Raw genomic sequence first — 22,784 nt, 5'->3', positions numbered from 1 at the left:
CAGAGCCAGTGGAACAAGCAGAAACGAAGAAACGCGGCGGAACTGACCAGGAACTGGTCTGGTTTGCTCCTAATGCCAACCAGTGAACTCCGGGAAATAGTGTAGTTGAAGTGCAGCGCCTTTCTGATCGATTCCCTTCATTACTATATCTGATCTGGCCTAAATCATTGCGATCCCTTGAGACAAAGCACGGGAGGCGAGTAGTCGTACATTCCGTAGATATCTTGGTCCGATTCGGTTCGATGCGCTGCATATTCATGTGCCCCATTTTGTCTCATTCCGCTCCTACCATATACCAGACAACCCCGGAATCCTGACTTGTTAGTCTACTGCAACCTTTTTTGGCGGTTCCTCGCTCCCAACCGAGCTCGTCGAAGGCGTCACCTTCGTGTTTTGTCCACTGGTTGCCGTTGTATCGTCATCTTCATCCCAGGCATCATCTGGAGCGTTTTCATCCCAATTGTCTAGCTCGTCCTCCACCGTCCGCGCCGGCGCGACACCGGTCTCTTGTCCTTCCTCGCCGTCGACGTCGGACGAGCGTAAGGTACCATTTGTGCCCTCGCCCAATTCTAGGTCTTCACCTTCCAAGCCGTCACCCGTCAGCGCAGAATATTTCGCCCTTCTCCTCCGTTCGGCGGCCCGACGATGATATGCGCTCGCTAAGCCCAGTGCTGCAAGACTCCCCACGACATTTGCTAGAACATCCCAAGCGTCAAACTCACGATCATTAGGCAAGAGTCCCTGTGCAATTTCACTGCCCACTCCCAAGAGCAATGTGCATACGATCAAGGTCAGATGAATCACCCGCCGCCGAGAGGTGTCAAGGATGAAGTAAAACGTCAGAGTGAGGAGGAAGAAGCATATGAAGTGTAATGCCTTGTCGGACTGCGAAGGGATGTAGGGTTGCGCTGCGGCTGGTGTTGAGGGGAGGGACGAGTGAGGGAGCAGGCCTAGACTCGACGAGAATACCAAGAGGATGACGAAAGTGACTGCGGAGGACTCGTTAGCATCGAGAGAAATTAAGAGGAGTTCGGGACTTGCTTACTTGCGAAGGGAAAGCGGATTCGCATTGTGTCGGTATGGTGTTAATGTCGAAGTTGCTGCTCAGACGACAATGGAGGGATACACAGGTACGTTGTCTGTCCTCGAGGGATGCGATGTCGGGCACTGCGGGTTGTCGGACTCGGCTGGCGGAGTGCCAGCTTCAGGCAGACTCGGACATGACCAACGGCGAGAGACAGCGCAAATGCAAACAGTAGTCCTAGAGAACAAAGCGACGATGCGCGACTTCAGTTGGAGACGATGGTTCGGGAATTGAGTGAGGCCTGGAGACAAGTGGAATTATAGGAGCAGGCCGCCCGGGAGTTGGAGAAGCAGGTGCACCACCTAAGGAACGAGTAGCTTAGGCTCGGCAGGCGCGAGTCACTAAGGCACCTAGGGCCTCCGCTGGCTCACTCAATCCCAACCGCAGTTTGTAACGTTTCTTTCAACCTCAAGCCTCGCCTCTGCGTAATCGCATCAACAGTCGACAGAGATTTTTATCACCACCACCACCCATTCGGCCGACATTCTTCTCAATCAATGTTCGGGAACACCCTCGCACCCCGACCGACTGTCTCCTCGATTTTTGGCCGATTCCCACGATTCCCTCGTCGGCGCTGAGGCTTCCCTTTCAAACTGGAGGAGTTACGCCCCTCGCCTCGCCGCAGTCGGGGTTGGCACGGCCATGTCCCTATCATGGCCGCCCCCAAACAGTCAGAAACCACCAGACGATGAACCTCTCCTGCATGCTTTACACAGAGACACTTTAAACGGCCTGCTCCGCGCTCCCTCAAGACCACATACGCCGAGTTCCTTCAAATTACGCAGTCTGGGGAGCGGTTCCCAGTCCGGCCAAGCTGCGGAGCCAGAGCCCAGCATCGAGGAAGACCCCCAGATTGTCCGATTTCGCGCACTCTTCCAAGATGCCGAGAGCAAACTTGCAACGCTGTTCAATGATGTCGGACAAGTTATAATTCCTCAAAGGCGCACTCTCGCTGCCGCTCCCTCCCAACAATCCGCGCCCGACGATGCTGCCCCGTCCGCTCCGCCCCCTGCTCCTATATCAAAAAAGCGCAAGTTGGAAGATGACGACTACGACGATTATGACGACGATGACGCCGACGAGCAACCCGACGCCGATGCGGCGAACGCGTCTTCCGCCAAGGAAAACCCGAATAAGGTGCATATCGTCGCTGACGCTACCTCGTCGCCGACCCCGAGGCCCGCCCCGCCCCCGAGCATTCCTTCCGACTCGGTGAAGGCCGCTTCCAAGGCGGGACACAACAAGCAGAAGGAAGATGCCGAGGATGCTCGCAAGAAGCTGGAAGAGGCCAAGCGCAAGGAAATCGAGACCGTCAAAACCCTGTCGCGGACGATGTTTTTCACGCTGGAAAATGACAGGGACGCCATGTTGGATCAGCAACGCCTAGATGAGGCAGAGCGCCGAGCGGAAGCTGAAGCAGAAGGTCATGCTAACCGACAAAATGCAGCAATGCAACAAGGTAGTCTGAGCAAAGCCAATCTCGGCGCATCAAGTCTTACGCTTAAGAACCTTATTGCGCGCTTGGATGAACATCGCAACCTAGTCCATGCAACTGAATCGGAGCTTCGTGCGCTGATGAGTGAGGTGCGCAAGAACCGGAGCAAATGGGCAAGCGAGGACAAGATCGGTCAGGAAGAATTGTACGAGGCAGCGGAGAAAGTCTTGACCGAGTTGAAAGCCCACACTGAGCACTCGACTCCATTCCTCAACCCCGTCAAAAAGAAGGACGCACCCGACTATTATCTAGTCATCAAGCACCCCATGGATCTCGGTACCATGACCAAGAAACTCAAACAATTCGCTTACAAGTCCAAGAAGGAATTTGTCGATGATCTCAATCAGATTTGGAAGAACTGTCTCAAGTTTAACAGCAACCCTGACCATCTCTTTCGAAAGCACGCTCTCTTCATGCAGAAAGAGACGGACAAGCTCGTCCCTCTGATTCCAGATATCGTCATCAGAGACCGTGCCGAAGTCGAGGCTGAAGAGAGACGGCAACAGGGTGAACTCGACGACGGGGCTGAAGAAAGCGATGATGAGCCCATAATGTCATCCCGAGGCCGTAAGGCCCCCAAGAAAAGTGCAAAGAAGGGGGGAGCAGCAGGCCGAAAAGCCCCGCCTGAAACGACCCCTATTCCAGAGACCAAGCCTGTGTTGCAGTCACTGAGCTCCGTGCAGAATGGTATCCGAGCAGAATCTGAGGTGGACGGGAGCCAAGGTCACTCGACTCCGCCACCGGGAGTTTTGACACCCATTGGCGCTCCTGGTCCGGGCAGTGTTGCAGGTGGTGGAAGTGAAGCAATGGATTTGGATCTACCCGCACTTCCTTCCCAAACGCCGATACCTGAATACGAAGATGAGGAATATAAACTTTGGAAACAGAAGACGAAAAAGGATCGCGCAATGCTCGCGGCCGCGCGACACAAGCTCTTCCGCGGAGACAAACTGAATGCCGAGGAGACCGCGTTACTACGAAGTAAAGCCGGTATGCGCAGGTGGCAACGCATGCAGCAAGAAGCCGCAGGCAAAGATGTTGCAGACCTTGGGGCAGAGACTTCTGAACGGGATAATAGGGTTGAAATCCATGGGCAAACTCTCGCTGAGGGAATGGAAGTCGAGGAAGAGAACATGCTCCCTGACTATTACGATTCGCTGGCTGCCATACCCGACATCGACCCCCGACTGAGATGGGAACAAGACTCTGAAGGACATGTCATCGAACATGCTGAGGAGTTCCTGCGATTGTATCCTCAGGGTCAATTTGTTGCCCCGCACGGCAAGTTGGCCAAAACGATCGAGTCCAACATGCGACAAATGCAAGACACACGGAAGGTGGTTTCCAAGATCAGCGTGGTCAAACAGATGCAACTCCAGTCGCAGACCTATCACAATCAATTCCAGAAGTACCAAGCAGAACCCTTTGTAGAAGCAGACATCCCAAACCATGTCATGTCAGACGATGGGCCTGTCATCGCTCCCTGGGTCTGCAAGGCTGCCTTTCAAAGGTCGATTGGGGAGATCTTCTTCCACGCAGGGTTCGAGGAGTTCCAACCTTCGGCGATTGATGCCATGACGGACCTAGCAGCAGACTTTTTCCAGCGACTATGCACTACCCTGGTGAACTACAGAGAAGACTACAAGATTCCAGTGCCGAACACAGTTCCCGTGGCTCAGGGTGAGAAAGCCGACGTGGTGTACAAGTCTCCATATACAGCGGAGGAGGCGATTCTTCACTCTCTGCATTCCGGTGGTATGTCGCTTAATGAACTTGACGTGTATGCACGAGAAGATGTGGACCGTGCAGCCAGTAAACTCACAATGATGCATGAGCGGATGAAAGGACATCTCGCCGATCTCCTCCGGCCAGCTTTGACAGACGACACTGCTCATGGACAAGGATCCTTTGCAGACGGTGGAGAGCAGTATGTGGGCGGAGACTTTGCAGGCGACCTCGATGAAGACTTCTTCGGCTTCCGCGAACTAGGTCTCGATAAGGAGTTCGGCATGGCCAGTCTGACAGTACCATTCCACATTTTGCAGAACCGTCTCGGCCTCAGCAATCAACAAGTTAACTCCGCAGATTTGGCGGAGAAGATGTTCATCGACCCACCCCGCTGGCCCAAGATCAGCATGGAAAATGTGGATGAGCAGATTGGTCTGATCAGGGATTGGTTTAAGAAACGCCTGCGTGATAACGGCGAGCGTCCCCTCACGGAGGATCTGGAACTGCCACCGAAGCAAAGGCCTGGCCACGGAAGGGCGCGAATTCCTGCCTCGGGCAAAATTGGGGAGGGAACGCTCAAGAGTAACGCCAGTCCCCAGAAAAAGGCCGCAGCTAACAGGAATGCTGCAAACGCTGCGAAGGCTACTGCTGCCGCTGCGGTGGGAAGTACCACACCTGGGGATAAAGGCAAGCGGAAGTCGGTCGTCGCCAACGGTGTGGGGGACGATAGTCCGATGGTCAATGGAGTGGGAAATGCTACTCCGTCAACGCCCGGCCCTGGTGGGGATGGAAGTCCTGAGAAGAAACAAAAACCGGTGCTGAAAGCAAAACCTTCGACAACTGAAGTTCAACAGGTCTCTGATATTGACAAGAATCAAGGCGACAACGGACTACCACCTGCTGTGGAGGCTTTGGATATGATGGACGGCGTCAATGGAGAGATGCCCCAGGTGAATGGGGTCGAAAAAGTCAACGGGGTGATTGGGGACGGGGACGCGAGCATGATGAGCCCTGAAAGCTTATGATTTACATGACGGGGTCCGGGTTCGGACTGGTCATGAAGCGAACTAGAAAAGGGGACGTTGGTTGCCGTGCATGACAGCATGGCGCATTGCGTGATATTGGGTATAGAATGACTGTTGGGATGCGACGGATGACAATGCTCCTGCTTTGGATGGTACGTGACGCCTTACTATACCCAGAAGTTTGGAAGGGGACAGGACGAGAAGGGAGGAATGTTTTCTTTAACAACGACAAGAAGGGAGGTATCATCTGATTCCGATCATGTGTCGTGTCGAGCACGGGGACAAAAGTCGAGTGCAAGGAAAGCCAGTCAGTCTCTTGACGCCGATGGGGGATCGAAGCGGTGAATGGAGTTTCTTGTATATACCTACCTATTTACCTGTCCATCCGTATTTTGCGTATCTAAGGCTCTGGCCCGTGTGTACAAGGCCTCGCACATTATCTTTTGCTTGTGTACCGAGCTATGCTGTCTTATCTGCTCGTGCTATATTCTAGCAGTATCTTCATTCAGGGGTACCTACACAGCTACTCGATATATAGTACCTGCTCGAAGCGTAATTTGAAGGCAGAAAGTGGCGTACATCTTAGAGAGAATGCTGTAAGGTAGACTTCGATCCACACATTCTCGAGCGAGCCATGTATATATACATAAGACTGGCGTTATGATTTCCCCACCATTCGATCGTAAAAGGGGGGAACGGGACTGACCGAGTGCTAGAAGGGATCATGGATCTATATGTATCTATATGTATAGAGGGATGGAGGTATAGTTAGATACGGAGTAGTTAAGGTACGTGCTTGTTTGCTTGTTCGCTTACTGGGCACCAGCTGAGTGAGATAGTTATGTAATACTTACCTACTTACCTACTCGCCTTCCCCATCCATCCATTTATTCACGCTGCTCAATCTCCTCGTGCTAGTAGGGCATGTGCTGTGGTAACAAGGTAAGGAACATGGCATTCATTCTCGCGTCCTTGCTTCCCCAGCCCCGGGTTCTATCATCTCATCTCATCTCATATCGAGTTCTGATTCCAAAGAGAAAAAAGGAATTCCCCCAATCCCCAATGAGTCTGGAGTTGTAGTGAAGGGGAATATGGAGAGACGTCTAGCATAAATAACCTAGTGATCATGGTGGAAAGGCCGGTAGAAAGATGGGGGACCGGAACACCAACCCCGCCTTGAAATCACATCCACTTCGAACATCCATAAGCCAGATGTGCGTATGAGTGTGGGTGTGACTGAGAGAGATTGGCGTTTCATTCTTCGTTCCGTCTTTTGCTGTCCATCCTCTCCTTGCTCTCCCGCTCGTCGCATCTATCTCGCCTCCGATATTCTCTCCCGGCCTCGGTGCAGCATCCTTTCCCGATCGAGTCCAAGGCTGCCGAGGACGACAACAGTCAGCCCCCCTTCTTTCCAATCTCCTTCTCCCCTCCTAGGCCGGAATGAGGCATCATGCAAAATAACTCCTCACGGTTCTCTGCCCGTCTTCGCTGAGGCCTTGCAGAACCTGCTCAGCATTGATCCCCGTCTTGCCAACCAGCACCTTGGCACTCTCGACGATTTTCTTGGCTGTGGCTCCTTGGATCATCTCCGCTTCGAGAGCAAGCGCGATATGATGGAAGACTTGGGCGGCTTTCGCAAACACGGCGGGATTTTGTCTGCAAAGTAAATGTTAGCAATCCGAAAAAGGTATTTCGGCCGATGTCGCGGCAAGATTTCCCACTTACTGATCAATCAGTTGCGCCACAAAACTGTACGCATACGGGGCCGCTTCTTCATCGTTGACCACGGGTAGCGTGTCGAGCCACTGCTCCACGACCGACTGCGGATTGGCCACCTTGCCTGCGTTGAAGTGCAGAATCTTTGCGATTGCAGCACAAGCATTCTCCGTCGCAAAGACATCATCATCACTTCTTGCGTTAGGGACACGCGTGATTTGTAAGAGGATGTCGATACTCGCAGCCACAAAGTCGCTCCACTGCTCTCCGCCCTTTTGTCCGGCGATACCCACACCATATGCGGCTGCTTGTCGATTATTCGCATTTTCGTCCCGCATCCCGTTGATCAGCGGCTGGATTATGTGATCGGAATACTGCCAGGACTGTGGCCCACAGAATTCCAATACATCGTCAAAGATGCAGATCGCCCATTGCCGCTGCATTGGGTCCGGGCTAGTGACAAACGCGTCATAAAAGGGCATGAGTTGCTGCCACGCCGGTAGGAATGCAACACCCATATTCTTGAATATGGTGTGAAAGGCTTTGTTCATGTCTGAGAGGAGGGTCTGGTCGTCCTCGATGGCATACTGTACAGACAAGGAATCCTCTTCATCGGCATCCGGGCCTTGGTTGGCGGCGGCGGTTTCCGCCTTTTCTTCAGCGCGCTCGTGGACACGCTTCTGGAACTCCTCCAATGTCGACTTGACCGACTGCACAAATTGTTCCATGTGCTGTTGCGCCAGGCAGCCCTTGCCTACCACTTCGACACTCTCGTAGAAGCATTGGAACATTTCTGCTAGGGTGTCAATGGAGGGCTCGGCACTGAGAATTTCGATCTCCTTCTCAGAACATTTCGTCCAGATCTCGTTCAACTGCGGCGACTGGTCGCCGTATCGTTTTTTGATCGAATTGAGTAACTGAGGGATCAGTTTGGCGGAAGCCACCCGTACAGGATCGTGGAAGAAGAACGACAAGCCAGGCAGAGCGATTCGTTCCGTGATGTCGGCCACGTAAGGCTCGAAGTCGGCTTCCAATATTTGAGCGTAGATTGTGATCAGTTCAATCGCCGTATGCTTATCTTCGAGCGTGGATGTCTTGATACCGATCACTTTCCCCTTCAAGGGCACCAACTCCCATCCCTCCTCTTCCAGCACTTCGTCTTCGCTATCTATTAGCTGAATGTCTGCCTTGGCGGCCGCAAGCTCCAACAAGGGAGGCATAACTCCAGGAAGATAGGGGACGAAATCAGAGCCGAGGACCCTGCACATCCGTCCCCAGCAATGCAGGAGGTACTGTGATTGTGGGTCGTCATCATCCGTGATGTTTTGCTGGATGTTGCCGAGAATTTGAACGAGTGTGATACCGTCTTGGCCCATTTTCTCCTTGCCCACAGCCAAGGCGATGAGCGTTGCGCATTCCATGGCTTTGGCGCGGAGTAATCGATACTCTTTGGACTGTTCGGCTTGCAGGACGTTGAAGAGAAGAGGCATCAAGGTGTCATAGTAGCGAATGAAGGCACTCTCAGCCGAGTCGGCAATGGTAGCGATCGTGGAGAGTGCCTGTTCCTGAACATACCGTTTGGGAGATTGCAGGAGCTGGAGGAGATGTCCAAGTAGTTGATCCAAGTACGGTTCCAGAATCGACTTCTCGGCCTCCTCGCAGAAGTTAACCAGTGCAGCGGCCGCATGTGCCTGTACTCGTGGCTCAGGCGCTTCGAGAACGGGGATAATGTTTGTCAGCACCACCTGATGGTACTTCTCTTGCATCGGCCCAGCGAAGTCGGTGCTCATCTGGCCCAGAGCATTACACCCGGCAAATCTGACCCGTGGATGAGGGTCTCTCAGGGACGGAACAACCAGCTCGAGGACCTTGTCTAGTTCGCCGATCATGAGGTCTCGACATCCCTCGGAGATTGCAGAGATGGCCATCAGAGCGGCGTGTCGATCTCGCCACGAAGCCGAATGCATCATTCTCGGTAGCCAGGTGAATGTTGCAGGAAGCATCACTTGCCCTCCCAGCTTGTTGGCCAAGCGGTCCATGCACTGCTCGCCCGCGACATGGTTCATGTCGTTTTCTTCATTGTCGAGGTCCTCGGTCGCGTTCCACTCCGAGGCGTCATCATCGTCGATTCCAATGTCAGTCATCAAGCTGAGACACTGCGTAACCATATCATTCACATATGAGGGATCTTTCTTGCACATTGCCGGCGCCCATTCGGCAAAGGTAGCCATCAACTCCAAAGCATTTTGTCGTGTCTGATCCCCGAGCTCCTTCTCTTGTATGACTGAAATGCTAAACTTGACGAGATTGTTGAAGAGTCCTTTGAACATTTTCGGGCATATTTCGGCAAGTTCGATAAGCGAGACAAATGCCTTTGATAGATTGTCGGTGTCGCCAGCTTCTTTGAGTGGTGGTAGAATGTTGAGAATTTCGGGTATCAATGGATAATACTTTGGCTGTGTCTTCTTCGTGACGGAATGAAAGAACGAGGCAAACGCCTCGATTGCGGAGAGACGGACCTGGACCGAGTCAATATGCGTCGCCCACTCTCAATGATGGCGCCAAAATCTCACCTCGACACTGCTGTCCTTGAAACCCTTGAGGAAAACCTCCTGGACCGCACCTTCATGTTCTCTCTCGATGATGCCAGGAGTTGTGGAGAATATCCTGAATGAACATTCACGCATGCCGGCGTCGGTTGACTGGCTCGCTTGGAACAACGCATGCAGCAGTTCCACCCAGGTCTCGTTCGTGCCTCCATGGTATGTCAGCCAGAATAGAAGCCGGAAGTAAGGGTCAATCGCTCCTTACCCGCATCCACATATTGCCGTGCGATCTCAGCGATTGCATCTCCAATTTTATTCCTGACTTGATTGATCTGTTCTCTTGCTAGACCTTCCAGCAACTTTGACCGGATGGCGGTCTTGGCTTCGGTGCCGAGGGACCAGAACAGTTCCTTGGAGTCAGTGCTGGGAGGAATTTTGCGTTGTTTTGAGGCTTGTTTACGAAATAGCACTGCAGCGAACGATCGTGTCTGGTTAGATCTTTAGTAACCTCTCCAACCGTAGGATCCCTCATGATATCCTGACATACCGACGAGTCTGGCGCGGCTTGAAGTTGTTCGGCCAAGCCCATCAACAACACCTCGGGGCGGTTGGGAGTCCAGTCATTATTGAGTTGCTCTTCCGCCTGGCTGCGGAGAGTGTTGTCGGGAGAGGAGAGGGCTTGGAGGAGCTGGGTCAAGGCTCCCTGCACCTCGGCAGGGAGAACAGACATCTTAGAAGATCTGGTCTAGGGCATGCAAGAGAAATAAGTTGCCTGCAAGAGACAATGATATGTGTTGACCGAGGATTGGAATGTCCGCCCTGCGCGCGCGTTGGATGATCTTCTGGGGATCGACTTCGAGCAAGATTGAGGGCCTGGCAGATCTTGACGGTCGCTCCTTGCCAGACAACAATGGTGAGAAAAAAGGAACGTGGCAATCAGACAGCAGTTGATCGCTTACTTATTGATGTCGATCGAAGGGATATTAAGAGTAAGTTGGGTGGTGTTCGAGCGGGAAACAATAATTTTGGCCTGCGATTCTCGCTCTCCACCGACCGACTCCAAATGTTCCTTGTACACAGTGGGATGGTCTCACGTGATGGGCCCTTTCTGGCTTGCTGGTACCTGGCCGCGGCATTTCATTTGACCACGTATATTCTGCCCCCCTTGCGCACGCTTGTTTCATGTCTTATCATCTTTGTCTTGTTGCATGGCCCACGAAGACTGTCCGGTTGTGCCAACGTTGTCTGTGACTCACGCCAGATCAAACCACATCTACAATCGAAATATCTTACCCCAGAGAAGGTCCAAAGCAATCCTTGGTGTCGATCCCTCAACGCGAGCGTGCAGTCATTTTGATATCATCGTGAGAACAGGACCGGACGTGGAAGCACGAAGACTGTCTAGAACACGTTCAATCAAACATTCCTGACAAATTGCTACGTTAGCCATCGCCTTTTCTGCCCCTTGATCCGAGACATCCTTCCTCGCTGCAATCCAGTCTCCTCCATCGCCTCGTGCTCTTCCAACCACTCATTGATGCCAGCGGCCAGTCGTGACTCCGAGGTGACACTGCTGGAAACGGATTGAGGTGTAGGGGAGGCTTAACCTAACGCCCTTAATGTGGTGGACAATGTTGGGCGGACTCGTTTCATCGTTCCTCTCCTTCAGGACGCCCCCGGCGAGGAAACTGCTGCTGGACAGAGTCTTCGAGCATATGGATCCCACATGTTCTCGTATCACTTGCCTACTGACCTTGATGCCGAGCTTGCTCTTGCCCTGGCAGAGGCGGCTGACGTATTGTCTCGTCTTGATCGTCAAGCCCAGCATCTCGATCTATGGATCCATCGATAAGTGCTCGCATAGTATTCATGGTGGACGATTTGGGGATGCTCGGAATGAGGAAGTTGTTCTCGGCCTTCATCCCTCCGGCTCTATTGGTATATGAGTCGCTAGTCCAAGAAGGAGTCTCAAAATCAGTTTCAGAATGCGAGACTGAGCCCTGATTGCCTGAATTTGTCTCTTCACTGGATTCGGCATGCTGGCGGAACCAGGAGATAGTCGGACTAGGGGTAAGGCTCATAAATTGGCTGCCTGATCGTGGCTGCACCTTCGCTTTTGTCCGGGTGAAATCGTCTGTGAGAAAGAGGGCGAAACTCTTCAAACTCGACTTCCTCGGCGGAATGGCTGGGGTATTTTGCGCTTCAGGGATCGGAATATTTTTGTGGACTTCGTCGGAAGGCTGCTCCAAGCCAACGAACTTGGAGCCGCTCGTTTCTCCTATTCGAGGTGAACTTTTCCGATTGCGAATACTGCGGAATGGATTCTTTGAACTGGTCCCTGCCGAGCTTGAAGAGGGTGCTAGACCTGTTCCTGAAGAACCGCAGTTGTCCGAGGCAACTGCCAATGACCTCGGGCCTACGCGCAAGGACATCGAGAGACTCCTGAGGCTTTGTAACGTGGGGAAGCCCTTGATACCAGTTCTTTCTCTGCCTGGCACTGGGGCGCTATCTGCATCAGGCTCGCGAACCTGGCTGTTGTGTAGGTTCGAGCACATCAAAGGCCTTCCTCGCAATAGTGGTTGAGGATCGCGATGATGCCACTGGAGGTCGACGCCGCCATCACTATCCGTATCGTCGAGATTGACAACATCGATTTTCTGAAAGGCACACCCATGTCTCTTGCTTCCGGAAGCTCTAGAATTTGGTTGGCAAAGGCCACCACGAGAGTTGTTTGATGGAGAGGTCTGCATCAACGCCGACTGTGATTGACCGCTTGGTTGATGTGCTACAATCTCTGAAGAAGCTGCGCTTTCGGCCACGATGCTGTGATGATCGTCTTCGATTGTGATCTCGACGTGGCTTTCCAGAATCCTCCCATCCTCATCCGGTATTTCTTGATTCTGTACTGACGTCTCTGGCGCGCTTGGGCTTGTTGAGAACCCGGAATTCGGATTTTCAATCTCAATCTTCACCTCACTATCCCAAATCAGTCCTTCTCCGTTGTCCAAGTTGCCGGAAGGGCCATCCTGAGCAACGGTACTAGTGCCGAGGCTGGATGGAAGGCCCTCCAGTTCTGCTAACAGACAGTCTTCGCAGATTTGATTAATGAATGACTTCTCGACGACTCGGTGATTCGGGCAGTCCCCTGGCTCAACGGATGTTGCTCGTGGTCTGAACAGCGGGTGGGAGACTTCTAAAGCCACTGAAGTCTCTGTGAGCCATTTTTCCGGAGCATATTGTGTGTTAGGTGCAGAGCACGGCGTCTGCTCTCTTCGGTGCGACCGGCACGGGATTGTGTGATTGTAGAAACATCCGCATTCGCGATAACTCCAGATCTCGGTAACGCACATCTTCCCGATCGAGTATGTACTGGACAAGGCACCAGGGCGACAGTCGAGACCTTTCGGTGATGTGCAAGCAGGAGTTCGTGCAAGGAGGGAGAGCATTCTTCGTAGCGTATTTAAGATGAAGTCGCCAAATGCCTTGATGACAGGGGTGTTGGCAGTAAATCTTGTGAAGCCTGTCTACCAGACCCTCTCGATATGCCATGTGCGAGCTGAAGATGCCAACGTCGTTCTCTCAGCAGATTTTCGCGCTTGTGTGACGTGTGTTCAGGGACAAACATGAGTTGGCGGGCCCTGGCCTCATAAATTTGCATAGACACGGCTTCGTGCATTTGCGTTGGAGTTTCACCTGGTACGCGTTTTAGCACCTTTGTTTGATTCTGATGTCTTTGGCTAGAATATGCGCTCTCGCACTTGTTCACACGTGGAATGCTGCTCGGCCTTCACAATCGTTGGAACTCTGCGCACCTTGCCTTTTCTGTTCGATCATTCATTTCGCACCCAGCTCCACAAAGTCGATCACACACTCATGTTCCACCATCTTGGGCATCGTCTCGTCGCTGAAAATTTCAAACCGGCTGGTGATACCAGGCGACGTGTCGGGATGTTCTGCAGATGTCTTGTACTTCCGATACATGGCAGCCAGCAGAGTGAGCATTTCTGCGTTAGCCAGGTGCATGCCGATACACATGCGTGCACCACTGGAGAAGGCCCAGAAATATCGATTCCTAATGTCCGACTCAGGGATCAGAGTGCCGGAATCTGTGAGCCATCTTTCCGGTCTGAAGGTCAGTGGAGAAGGATAGACACCTTCATCTCTGTGCAGACAGTACGGTGACATGCCCACGATCGTGCCTGCAGGAATCTCGTAACCATCGATCACCGTATCCACAGGCGAAGATCGAGGCTCAAAGGCAGGCAAAGGTGCGTACAGGCGCAGAGACTCTCGCACGACCGCGTTCAGGTAAGGAAGCTGAGTCAAGTCCTTGGGCTCTGGAAGCCCCTGGCTGTCCACGGAGATGTGCGACAACTCCTCCCTGAGCTTGTCTTGGTATGTCTCATGTTGAGGAAGCGAAAGTGCCCAGATCATGAACATGAGGGAGTCTGAAGTCGTATCAATGCCGGCTAGCAGATGGTCGGCGCATTCGGAGGCAATGTCCAGGTCGGACAGTCCAGCCTCTTCTCGCACTTTGAATAGGCGCCCGATGACGGTGCTTTCGGCAGCTTTGGCTTGCACAGCAGCCTCTGCATTTTTGAAACTGTAGAATGCCTTTAATGCATGCTGACGGATTCCAGAATATGTGAAGGGCTTGCGCATAGGCATCAGCCCCATGGAAGTCAGCACTCTCTCCAGAAGACCCGTGCGGGTTGTGATCCACTTTGTGTACGTGGGAAAGTAAACAGCGAACCATGCCAATCTCCTACGAGCTGGGTTGAGGATGTCTTGAATGAGGTCCCGGGACTGCTTAGATCCTGGCAAAGCAGCCGTTCCTCCATGGTCTGGGCCATACACGAACTCGGAGATGGCATCGAAGGAGAAGTAATGCAAACTCGTAAAGATCTCCTTTCCGAGATCAGGCTCTCGTTCCAGAAGCGTCAGAAACCCCATCACTTTTCTCTTGACCAGCTGTGCGGCGTCGAAGCCGAGCACGGTCTGGTTGGCATAAATGTGGCTGATCAGCTTCTTCCGCTCGCGATGGAGTTTTCCAGAGGCGAACGTGAAGAGGTTTTGTCGGCCATAAACGTCAAACATTTGGTAGAAAGAAGTCCGCTCAAAGCCACTTCCAGCACCGTATATCGTCCGCAGGGCAGACAGACTATTGAATGAGATCTCATTTGGTCCGATCCGTACGACAGGCCCGTATTTTTGGTGGAGCTTGTTCACCGTGTGAATAGATCTTGCTTGCCAGGCATCGAAAGCCAGCCTGAATCTTGTTGCTGCATACAGCCATGGACCAGGGACTTTCCTCAGCTTCGCAGTATTTGAGAAAGAGTTGGAGACGACATATAGTATTATAGCAAGCAATGCCCAGATGGCAATGGGGATTCCAAGTATTGTTATCCCTGCACTTGAGCCTCAATATTCTGGGCTGATAGCCATGCACTTCGGTTAACTCACCTTCCGTCAACATCGTTGTTGTTCTATTTTGGTCCCTTCAGCAAGAAGTAAGCTTGACCTTGCAACCAAAATCGTTGAAACCACATTCATTCATGAACAGCAGATGAACATCTGGGCAGAATTTAGTCGTTTGATGCGCCAACAAAGGTCCAGAGCTAGCGGGCATGTCCGGGGCAAAGGTTTCTCATCAACGCCAAAGCGCAGCAAAATGGTTTTCATTGGCCCACAAGGCCTGGGAGGAGCTTCGAGGCTGTGGTTTTCTTTTGCGTTGCAGCTCCCTGACCTCGGTCCTTCATCATGTGCGATGCTTGTCACGCATTCGACACCTCGTACTCGCATCCAGGTCATCGACAGCGCAGACCTAGCGCGGATGAACCAAGAAAAGCAGCGATGGGTCTGGAAGGATGGATTTGAGCGCTCGATGCAAGCCACAATCTGTTATCTCGAATGCTTCGAATCTTCTAAAGGTCGAGAACAATGACGCACATGTCCATAAGTGGCCCCCGAGAGTTTGGGGCGTGGAACGATCTGCAAGGCTGCTGATCTCAACCCGGCGCCAGGGAGGTAATAACGCTGTCTCAGCGCATGGGAAGAAGCCAGACAAATGCTGACAATTTCTCCTCTGAGAATGGGACGAAATTAGAGTTTGAAAACCGTGGGGCGACATAGATACGAGCCAACTCCTCTGTGGCCACCGGGACTGTGCCTGAGATAGGAGTTCCAGGATCATTCCTTCGCCTATCAGACCAGTGTCTCTAGGCTGCTCACACGCATCTGCCGGTGCTTCTCCAAGAATGAGCGGCTTCCTGCTGGTCGCTACAGGGACCCTGCCAGAATTATCCCAGCATATCCATTGCAGCGGAAATCCGCTACCAGCACCATGGTCTTAGGCACGTGGCGTTCGCGGGGCCTGCAGGGGAGGTCGAAGAAACCAGTGTCAATGCAGCATCAGCAGTCTCGTGGTCGACTCGGATCTCGCTTCGAGAGAAGTGGCTTTTGGCAATTCTGGAATATGCAACGTCTCGGACGGTGGATTCTCGGGTTGAATGTCCCCGACCAACGTCGAGCGGGTGGCCTCGATGGCAAAACACGGGGGCACAGCCGTGCGATGTGGTGGTATCCTAAGTTTCAAGGTAGGCCAAGACGGTGGTACACAAGCTCTTTTGAGGGCAGAGGGCAAGATTTGCCCAGGAGGGATCGTCTGAGCGGTTCTCGATCGGATCTCTGGAGAGGCTGGGTAGTCGAGAATGGCTTCCATGCGTGCTTATCGTCAGGGCCGCAATGCACTTCAGCGTCCGGGAGAGGATATTGTATCCCGCCTGGCCATGAGAGACGGACTGCCCAATAGGGGAGAAAGCTAGATGGAGTGAGGCCTGCGCAGGAGATATGCAGCGGGAACGGGCGTGGACGGCGGGTGGCCAAGGCAGAGGGCGACTGGGGGCAGAATTGCGGCCAAGACGCCAGAAAACCGTCTTACAGCTCGCCTTCGACTTCCCCTTCCCACTCTCCGTTATCAACAACCACTGACAGGCAAGCATTGGCTCTCGATCCTAATCCACCCCAGGCAAGTCAGCTCGAAGCCTTATCCCTGGTACGCTACCATAATGCTACTGCTGCTACCACCTCAGATGATCCTGTCGACTTATAAAGAAGCCGTTCAGACCCTCTTCCCCCCCGGCAATGCGCCTCCTCTCTCCTCCTCCTCCTCCTCCTTCTCATCTCCTCTGGCTTCGTCCTACGAGTGGCCATCACCTTTTTGCAAGGCCCTACTTGAACCTTTGCCAACCAGGTGCCACAGTTGAGGGTGGAAGAGTCCCTTGACGTCGACATGGCGGACAAGGTCGAGTATGACCCTGAAAAGGGCACTGAACCCACCAAGAGAGGAAGTATAACTGGTCGGAAGTCTTCTGTCGCCGAGTCAATCATCGCTGCAGACTTGCTTGATGAACGATACGCCACTACTCAACGTGGCCTCAAGAGCAGACATGCTCAAATGATCGCCCTGGGCGGAACTATTGGTACTGGGTATGTCGAATATTCTCTTACCTTTGGCCCTGAGACCTCGAGAAGAGATGTTTACCGAAAGCAATCATTTCTAGCAAAAGTACGGGCTGACATTTACTCCCAACAGTCTCTTCGTCGGTTCTGGCGCAACGCTTGCTCTGGGTGGTCCTGCGTTCATCTTAGCCGCCTACGTGATCATGACCTTCCTGGTATATTGTGTCGTGACCGCCATCACCGAGGTAGCGGCCTATCTGCCCGTCCACGGCGGGACCATGTCCTACTATGGGTACCGATACGTTTCTCGTTCCATGGGCTTTGCATTGGGTTACCTCTACTGGTACGCCCTGGGCATTCTTGTCCCGTACGAAATTACTGCGGCCGGTCTGGTCATCGACTACTGGCCCAACAACGTCAATATCGCCGTCTGGATGACAATTATGCTGGTTGTCATCATCGGTCTCAACTTCCTCCCCGTCCGATTCTATGGCGAGACAGAATTCTGGTTCGCCGGAACAAAGGTTATCTTGATGACCGGTCTCCTCATCCTCAGCTTCATCCTCTTTTGGGGTGGCGGGCCTAGCCACGACCGTCTGGGTTTCAGGTACTGGAACGATCCGGGCGCAGCACATCCTTATATCGTCGGAGGCGGCACGGGTCGCTTTGTCGCCTTCTGGGAAACCCTCGTTCTGTCCGTCTTCCCTTTCACCTTTGCTCCGGAACTCCTGGTCGTGACGGGTGGAGAAATGGAATCACCACGACGGAACCTACCCCTTGCCTCCAAGCGCTATTTCTACCGCCTGGTTATCTTTTACGTCCTCAGCGTCTTGGCGATTGGCGTGACCTGCCCCAGCAACGATAAACGCTTGACCGACGGTGGAGCTGGTGCAAAGTCTTCGCCCTTCGTCGTCGCCGTCGCCAATGCCGGAATCCACACCCTCCCATCCATCGTCAACGCCGTCATCCTTATCTCAGCCTGGTCGTCTGGCAACTCCTTCCTCTACATCTCCTCACGTGCGCTTTATTCGCTTGCGGTCCAGGGCTCCGCTCCCCGAATCTTCAAAGCCTGCAATCGCTGGGGTGTCCCCTACATGGCGGTGGGCTGTTCTTCCCTATTCTGCGGTCTCGCCTATCTAAATGTCGCCTCCTCTGGTTCTACGGTGTTTAACTGGTTTGTCAACCTTACCAATACATGGGGCATGACCTCGTGGGTTTGCTGTATGATTATCTATCTCCGCTTTCGAAAAGCCTGCCAGGCGCAAGGAATCCAACCTATATACCGAAACTGGATTCAGCCTTATGGCGCCTGGATCGCGATGGTGTCATTCACTATCCTCTGCCTCATCAACGGCTTCACCGTCTTCTTCCCCAGCGAATGGTCCGCCTCGTCGTTCTTGACCGCCTATATCGGAATCCCCATCTTCGTCGTCATGTACGTTGGGCATCGGATTGTGTTCTGGCACGACAAGTGGGCGTGGGATCCAATGGAGGTGGACATGCAGACGGGCTTGCAGGAGGTCATTGACGCAGAGAAACCGCTGAAGAAGAGGAAAGGATTTGCGAGAATCTGCATGATCATCGAATAGAGCTTCTAGACGAGGGGTTGACGCAAAAATGACTCGTGTTCCAAGCCCATGTGGTGAAAATAGATTGTGTTGAAAAATCCACGTGGTGAAAATGAGTCGTGGTGTCGCTGTCTTCCTTTCCGAGAGGCTCACCGTCGTCAATTCCCCACTGTGGGCGGATTAGTTAGTGTCCTCGTGTTCATTATTGACCCCTTGTACCTACAGTGGTACATAGAAAGCTACATAAAGTTATCTATCCAGGCTATTCCTCAAAGTGGCACCTATGGATTGAGACATGTAGAATACGAGCCTTGTTCACGCACCCAGGTATATACGTATGTGTACCCATGTACCCATGCATCTATGTACGCACTTAAGTATTAAGTACGCACATTCCCATGGAGTATAGAGTACGGAGCATGTATGGATGATGGCGTAGTTACCATGTAGTTAGTTAGTTGGTCAAGTGTGTCTTGAGTTACTCGTATTACCTCGGGTATCTATCTATTTAGGACATATATCTTCCTATGTACAGTACTACGGAGGTTAATACCAATTTCTGCCCTCTCCATGTATTTCGCGCATAGGCCCTGGCCGTCACCACCCGGCAAACCGAACATCAAGGATCCTCTTCCTTGCTGCACGGGCAGGCACCGCCGGTATCTCGACTACTAGTTATCCCCAGTTGAGATATACTTATACGTCCTCAGTAAGAGCATGGTCGCGACTTTTTCCCTATACTCGTCTCGGTATAGTGCGTGCCGTAGCCACACATGTATACTCGTATATATATACTTCCGTTGCTGAACCTCGGCCTGGACTGACGATTACTATCACCACATCCTTCATCGACCCGAGCAGCGCATGAGGCTTTTGGACTTTTGCTATGTTCGTTATCCTATCAACACTATCCGTTCCTTGGGGTATATCAAAGAGTTCGTCATCCCGCTCCAATGTACGCTAGAAATCAAAATGACTGGTACCGACATGTGAAAGCACCCACCGCACCTTTTGAAATCTGGCATCCTCATCCAAATTCCGGTGGCATCGTCGAAGAAGCTCAGGGTGCATGGTGTTGAAACAAATATAGACCCGTCTTCGAGACAGCCGACACTATGCACGTCGTGCTAGATGGCCCTAAGCATCAACACCTAACCCAACCTCTTTGCCCACCACGGCCGCCAACCCACCAAATCCTTCCCTCTTCAGCCTCTCAATAAGAATGAGACTCTTCTCCCGCTTCTTTGCCTTGATCTGGCTCTCCAATTCGGCCACCTGGCTTGCCAGCATCTTGCGACTGTCGTCCAGGTTCAAAGCGATGAACTCTTCCTCGTACCGCTTGAGTTTGACTAATTGCATTTCCAGCTCTGCAATTGACGCGTCCAGTGCAGCGGTCGGAGCCTTAGGCTCTTTCGAGCACGTAGTGAGCTTTGTAGGAGACGCCGCTGGGGCAGAAGATGGAGGAGTGCTGAAACTGCCGTTGGAGTTGTGCTGCGGGAGGTACAAGCCGTTGGTAGCAAGAGGATGCCCAAGCATCGGTGGGAGAGTATTGTTCTGAATGTTGGACGTGAGGCGGCTCGAGCTGATTGCCGCCGAGGCCAAGGACACAATGCCCGGCGAGCTACTCACTCGCGAATGCCTCTCATCGGTTGGGCTGACCATGAAGTCAGGCCCATCTGGAAATGTCTTCATACTCGGCAACAGTGTTGGCAGCGTCCCATTGACACTGGCAAAGGGGCCATCCATCAAGAACTCAGATCCTTCCCTTGATAACGCCAGCCTGGTCCCAGAGAAGTCAGGTTCGGGTGTTGGTAACTCCATTTTCCTTAGCGGGGTCGCAGGGCCAGGATCTGCCGAGGAAGATATGGCCCGCTTCTTGCCCGTAATTTGTGCCACACCGGGTAAAGGGCCACCCCCAGAGCTATTGTGGCTGGAATCTCGGCGTCCTCCACGCTTTTGATCAAACACATTGTCTGCGAAGCCCATCACCTTACCACGAGGGTCGGAAGCTTTCACCCTCCTTTTGCTGGCGGGCTTTTCGCTTTTAACGTACGCCGTTGCGAAATGGCAGCATCGACAATTGCAAGTCTCTGTGCACTTGGGACAAGTCCACAGCCCTTTATGCCGTAACACTTCCGAGGGATACTCATCAAAATGTCGGAACAAGCCTCGATAGCAGAAAAAGGCGGTGCATTTGTCGCAGCGCCGCCCTTTCCATTCTTGGTGGTCGATTCGGCAGAGGTGGCACAGTCTGCTTGTTGCTGATGTTTTGGCACGCATCAAATCATTGACCGCTGTTCCTAGAGTCTTGCGTTTGTCGAGCGTGCGCGGTTCTTCTGGTTGAAATCCTAGAATCTCGCGGGCCCGGTTGAGAACCCTTGTACATTGCTCCGCTGGCACCAGCTCTGCCCATGCATAGGATTGGGAATGTTCGCAAGAACGACCGTTGAGATAACAAAGCAGGCAGAGATCGAAATCGGCGCATTGCGTGCATCGCACGTGACGGTTCCAGATGGCCGTACTGCAAAAGTTGCAGGTTGCAATGGTCCCTTGCTGTATAGGTACCAAAGTCACTGGCGTGACAGGATGAGATTCAATTGATTCGTCATGCACCATTCGACGAAACAAGTGTGAGAGGAGAGGTAGATCTGGAGGCAGCGGGAGCGGGGAGCTCCTCATTGTCTGGTTGTCCTGGAGCAGAGATAACATAGCACACGCCAAAGAGAGGCTGGTTCGAGCGACATCTGGATGGCAGAGGCGGTTGAAGGGGGCCTGAACGTATTCAAAGCCCACCTCAAGTGACAGAGGATGGAGGATGTTCCAGACAAGCTTTGCTGAAAGCGTGGCGGGATTCCAAACTTGGTGGGCGGTGGCAGGAGGAAAGACGACGAGATCGCCAACTCGTTGGTCGTAGGCATATAGGGGGAAGTCAGCTTTCAGGAGCTCTTCCGATCCCAGGTTTAGCCAGTCTAAATGAGGTGAAGCGCCACGGGCGGACATGAAGGCGTCGTATTTCTTCTGCGAGTCGAAGTCCGTGCCAATGCACACGACTGGCCGATCGTCCGACTCGACGAGCAAGTTCAAGGCGACGGTGCTCGAGAAACATCGGTGAAATCCGGAGCTGCTCCCTTCGCTACCAACATAGGCCATCATGACTTCACTCCTCGCACACTGTGGCAGCCACTGGAAGAGATCCAATCGCCCACCCCATTGGACCTCTGTGGGCAAGATTCTGCGACATTGTTCAAGCCATTCTTGCGGACATTGCAAGTCTCTGGCATAGAGGTTCTGAAATTCGGGAGAGGATTGCCTCGCGCTGTCGGCGAATTTCTTGAGGGTGAAAGATAAATCCCGGCCGGTGCTGCAGTTTCGGATGGGGATGTTCTTCTTGGTGCTCAATTCGATCAGCCTTTCGATGCCGAAACCTGGCTGGTGTCCATTGTGAGGACCCGAGGCCGGCCAGGCGTCGAGTTTGTCGAATTCGGCGATGACAAAAGGCTGCCCTAGTTGCAGACGTCTGGTAAGCCACTCGGAGAAAGGAAGAGGGTTGCCATCCTGGTCTTTCTCTTCCTGGAGAGCGAGGATGCTGAATCGGGGAAACTCGACGAAGGGCTTCCCCAGGCGCAGCAGCTGCTGTGCAGAGCTATCTGGAGGGACGGTCAACGAAGGGGTTTGTGGAATCATGCCGGTGCTGGGGAGAAGGTGACAGTCATGGCGAGGAGTGGTTGGAAGATGGGCGCAAAGACGGACGAGCAGGGTTTCTGTGGGATTATACGGCTGTCGAGACTTGGCGAGCGAGAGTCATTTGATATCCGAGTTTCTCTGGGCACAACGATGGCCACCAAACGCTATGTACGTAAATGAAGCCGCAAGGGAGGAGTATTGGGAGGATCGAAAGTGGAAAGGATGAGATGGACGTGGCTGGAAGAGCAGGAGGAGAAGTGAAAAAGTGCGGAGGGGCAGAGACGCTTGACCCGATCACCGCTAGCTCCGCCTAGGGAGCCTACAGTCTAGCGGATGGCGACTTCCGCGGGGGGCATCGCTAGCTGGAACTCGTAGTAATTGGCGCCCAGGCGGGCACACCAGGCCTAAAGGGCCCCAAGGGTCGCGAGGTTACGAGGATAGGGGCTGGCCCCCCGTATCCCTTAGGGGCACCTGGAG

General features: G+C 53.0%; 7 protein-coding genes across 7 annotated transcripts; 2 read left to right on the top strand and 5 right to left on the bottom strand.

The window, feature by feature from the left end:
• Positions 1-89: 89 nt before the first annotated feature.
• Positions 90-1,325, bottom strand: PV07_06123 (uncharacterized protein). The gene is made up of 2 exons (XM_016393071.1): positions 1,046-1,325; positions 90-989 (listed from the first exon to the last, which is right to left on the bottom strand). The coding sequence occupies exons 1-2, from the start codon at positions 1,068-1,070 to the stop codon at positions 322-324; spliced, it is 693 nt and encodes a 230-aa protein (XP_016250590.1). The 5' UTR covers positions 1,071-1,325; the 3' UTR covers positions 90-321.
• Positions 1,326-1,479: 154 nt separating this feature from the next.
• PV07_06122 (uncharacterized protein) lies at positions 1,480-5,771 on the top strand. Its single transcript, XM_016393070.1, has one exon. It carries the CDS (start codon positions 1,727-1,729, stop codon positions 5,330-5,332), a length of 3,606 nt encoding a protein of 1,201 aa, XP_016250589.1. The 5' UTR covers positions 1,480-1,726; the 3' UTR covers positions 5,333-5,771.
• A 359-nt stretch (positions 5,772-6,130) lies between these two features.
• PV07_06121 (uncharacterized protein) lies at positions 6,131-10,613 on the bottom strand. Its single transcript, XM_016393069.1, has 5 exons — positions 10,142-10,613; positions 9,860-10,082; positions 9,622-9,803; positions 7,058-9,567; positions 6,131-6,988 (listed from the first exon to the last, which is right to left on the bottom strand). Exons 1-5 carry the CDS (start codon positions 10,322-10,324, stop codon positions 6,781-6,783), a joined length of 3,306 nt encoding a protein of 1,101 aa, XP_016250588.1. The 5' UTR covers positions 10,325-10,613; the 3' UTR covers positions 6,131-6,780.
• Positions 10,614-11,004: 391 nt separating this feature from the next.
• PV07_06120 (uncharacterized protein) lies at positions 11,005-12,944 on the bottom strand (the record flags this gene model as incomplete). Its single annotated transcript, XM_016393068.1, has 1 exon — positions 11,005-12,944. The coding sequence occupies one exon, from the start codon at positions 12,942-12,944 to the stop codon at positions 11,340-11,342; it is 1,605 nt and encodes a 534-aa protein (XP_016250587.1). The 3' UTR covers positions 11,005-11,339.
• A 484-nt stretch (positions 12,945-13,428) lies between these two features.
• Positions 13,429-15,301, bottom strand: PV07_06119 (uncharacterized protein; the record flags this gene model as incomplete). The annotated part of the gene is made up of 2 exons (XM_016393067.1): positions 15,058-15,301; positions 13,429-15,002 (listed from the first exon to the last, which is right to left on the bottom strand). Exons 1-2 carry the CDS (start codon positions 15,068-15,070, stop codon positions 13,429-13,431), a joined length of 1,587 nt encoding a protein of 528 aa, XP_016250586.1. The 5' UTR covers positions 15,071-15,301.
• A 1,217-nt stretch (positions 15,302-16,518) lies between these two features.
• Positions 16,519-18,902, top strand: PV07_06118 (uncharacterized protein). Its single transcript, XM_016393066.1, has 2 exons — positions 16,519-17,082; positions 17,189-18,902. Exons 1-2 carry the CDS (start codon positions 16,886-16,888, stop codon positions 18,642-18,644), a joined length of 1,653 nt encoding a protein of 550 aa, XP_016250585.1. The 5' UTR covers positions 16,519-16,885; the 3' UTR covers positions 18,645-18,902.
• A 541-nt stretch (positions 18,903-19,443) lies between these two features.
• Positions 19,444-22,532, bottom strand: PV07_06117 (uncharacterized protein). The gene has a single exon (XM_016393065.1). The coding sequence runs from the start codon at positions 22,305-22,307 to the stop codon at positions 19,761-19,763; it is 2,547 nt and encodes an 848-aa protein (XP_016250584.1). The 5' UTR covers positions 22,308-22,532; the 3' UTR covers positions 19,444-19,760.
• Between the last annotated feature and the right edge of the window lie 252 nt (positions 22,533-22,784).

This window comes from Cladophialophora immunda (assembly GCF_000835495.1).
Source record: "Cladophialophora immunda strain CBS 83496 unplaced genomic scaffold supercont1.3, whole genome shotgun sequence".
Taxonomy (NCBI): domain Eukaryota; kingdom Fungi; phylum Ascomycota; class Eurotiomycetes; order Chaetothyriales; family Herpotrichiellaceae; genus Cladophialophora; species Cladophialophora immunda.
The sequence above is the reverse complement of the archived record's forward strand: the minus strand, read 5'-3'. Positions and strand labels throughout refer to the sequence as shown.

Coding starts and splice junctions, on each gene's coding strand:
- PV07_06123 (XM_016393071.1), bottom strand. CDS start 1,070: ATGCGAATCCGCTTTCCCTTCGCAA. Junction 990..1,045: donor AATCCGCTTTCCCTTCGCAA/GTAAGCAAGTCC, acceptor AGTCCTCCGCAG/TCACTTTCGTCATCCTCTTG.
- PV07_06122 (XM_016393070.1), top strand. CDS start 1,727: ATGTCCCTATCATGGCCGCCCCCAAACAGTCAGAAACCACCAGACGAT.
- PV07_06121 (XM_016393069.1), bottom strand. CDS start 10,324: ATGTCTGTTCTCCCTGCCGAGGTGCAGGGAGCCTTGACCCAGCTCCTC. Junction 9,804..9,859: donor ACGGCAATATGTGGATGCGG/GTAAGGAGCGAT, acceptor CATACCATGGAG/GCACGAACGAGACCTGGGTG. Junction 9,568..9,621: donor TCAAGGACAGCAGTGTCGAG/GTGAGATTTTGG, acceptor GACTCGGTCCAG/GTCCGTCTCTCCGCAATCGA.
- PV07_06118 (XM_016393066.1), top strand. CDS start 16,886: ATGGCGGACAAGGTCGAGTATGACCCTGAAAAGGGCACTGAACCCACC. Junction 17,083..17,188: donor GGCGGAACTATTGGTACTGG/GTATGTCGAATA, acceptor TACTCCCAACAG/TCTCTTCGTCGGTTCTGGCG.
- PV07_06117 (XM_016393065.1), bottom strand. CDS start 22,307: ATGATTCCACAAACCCCTTCGTTGACCGTCCCTCCAGATAGCTCTGCA.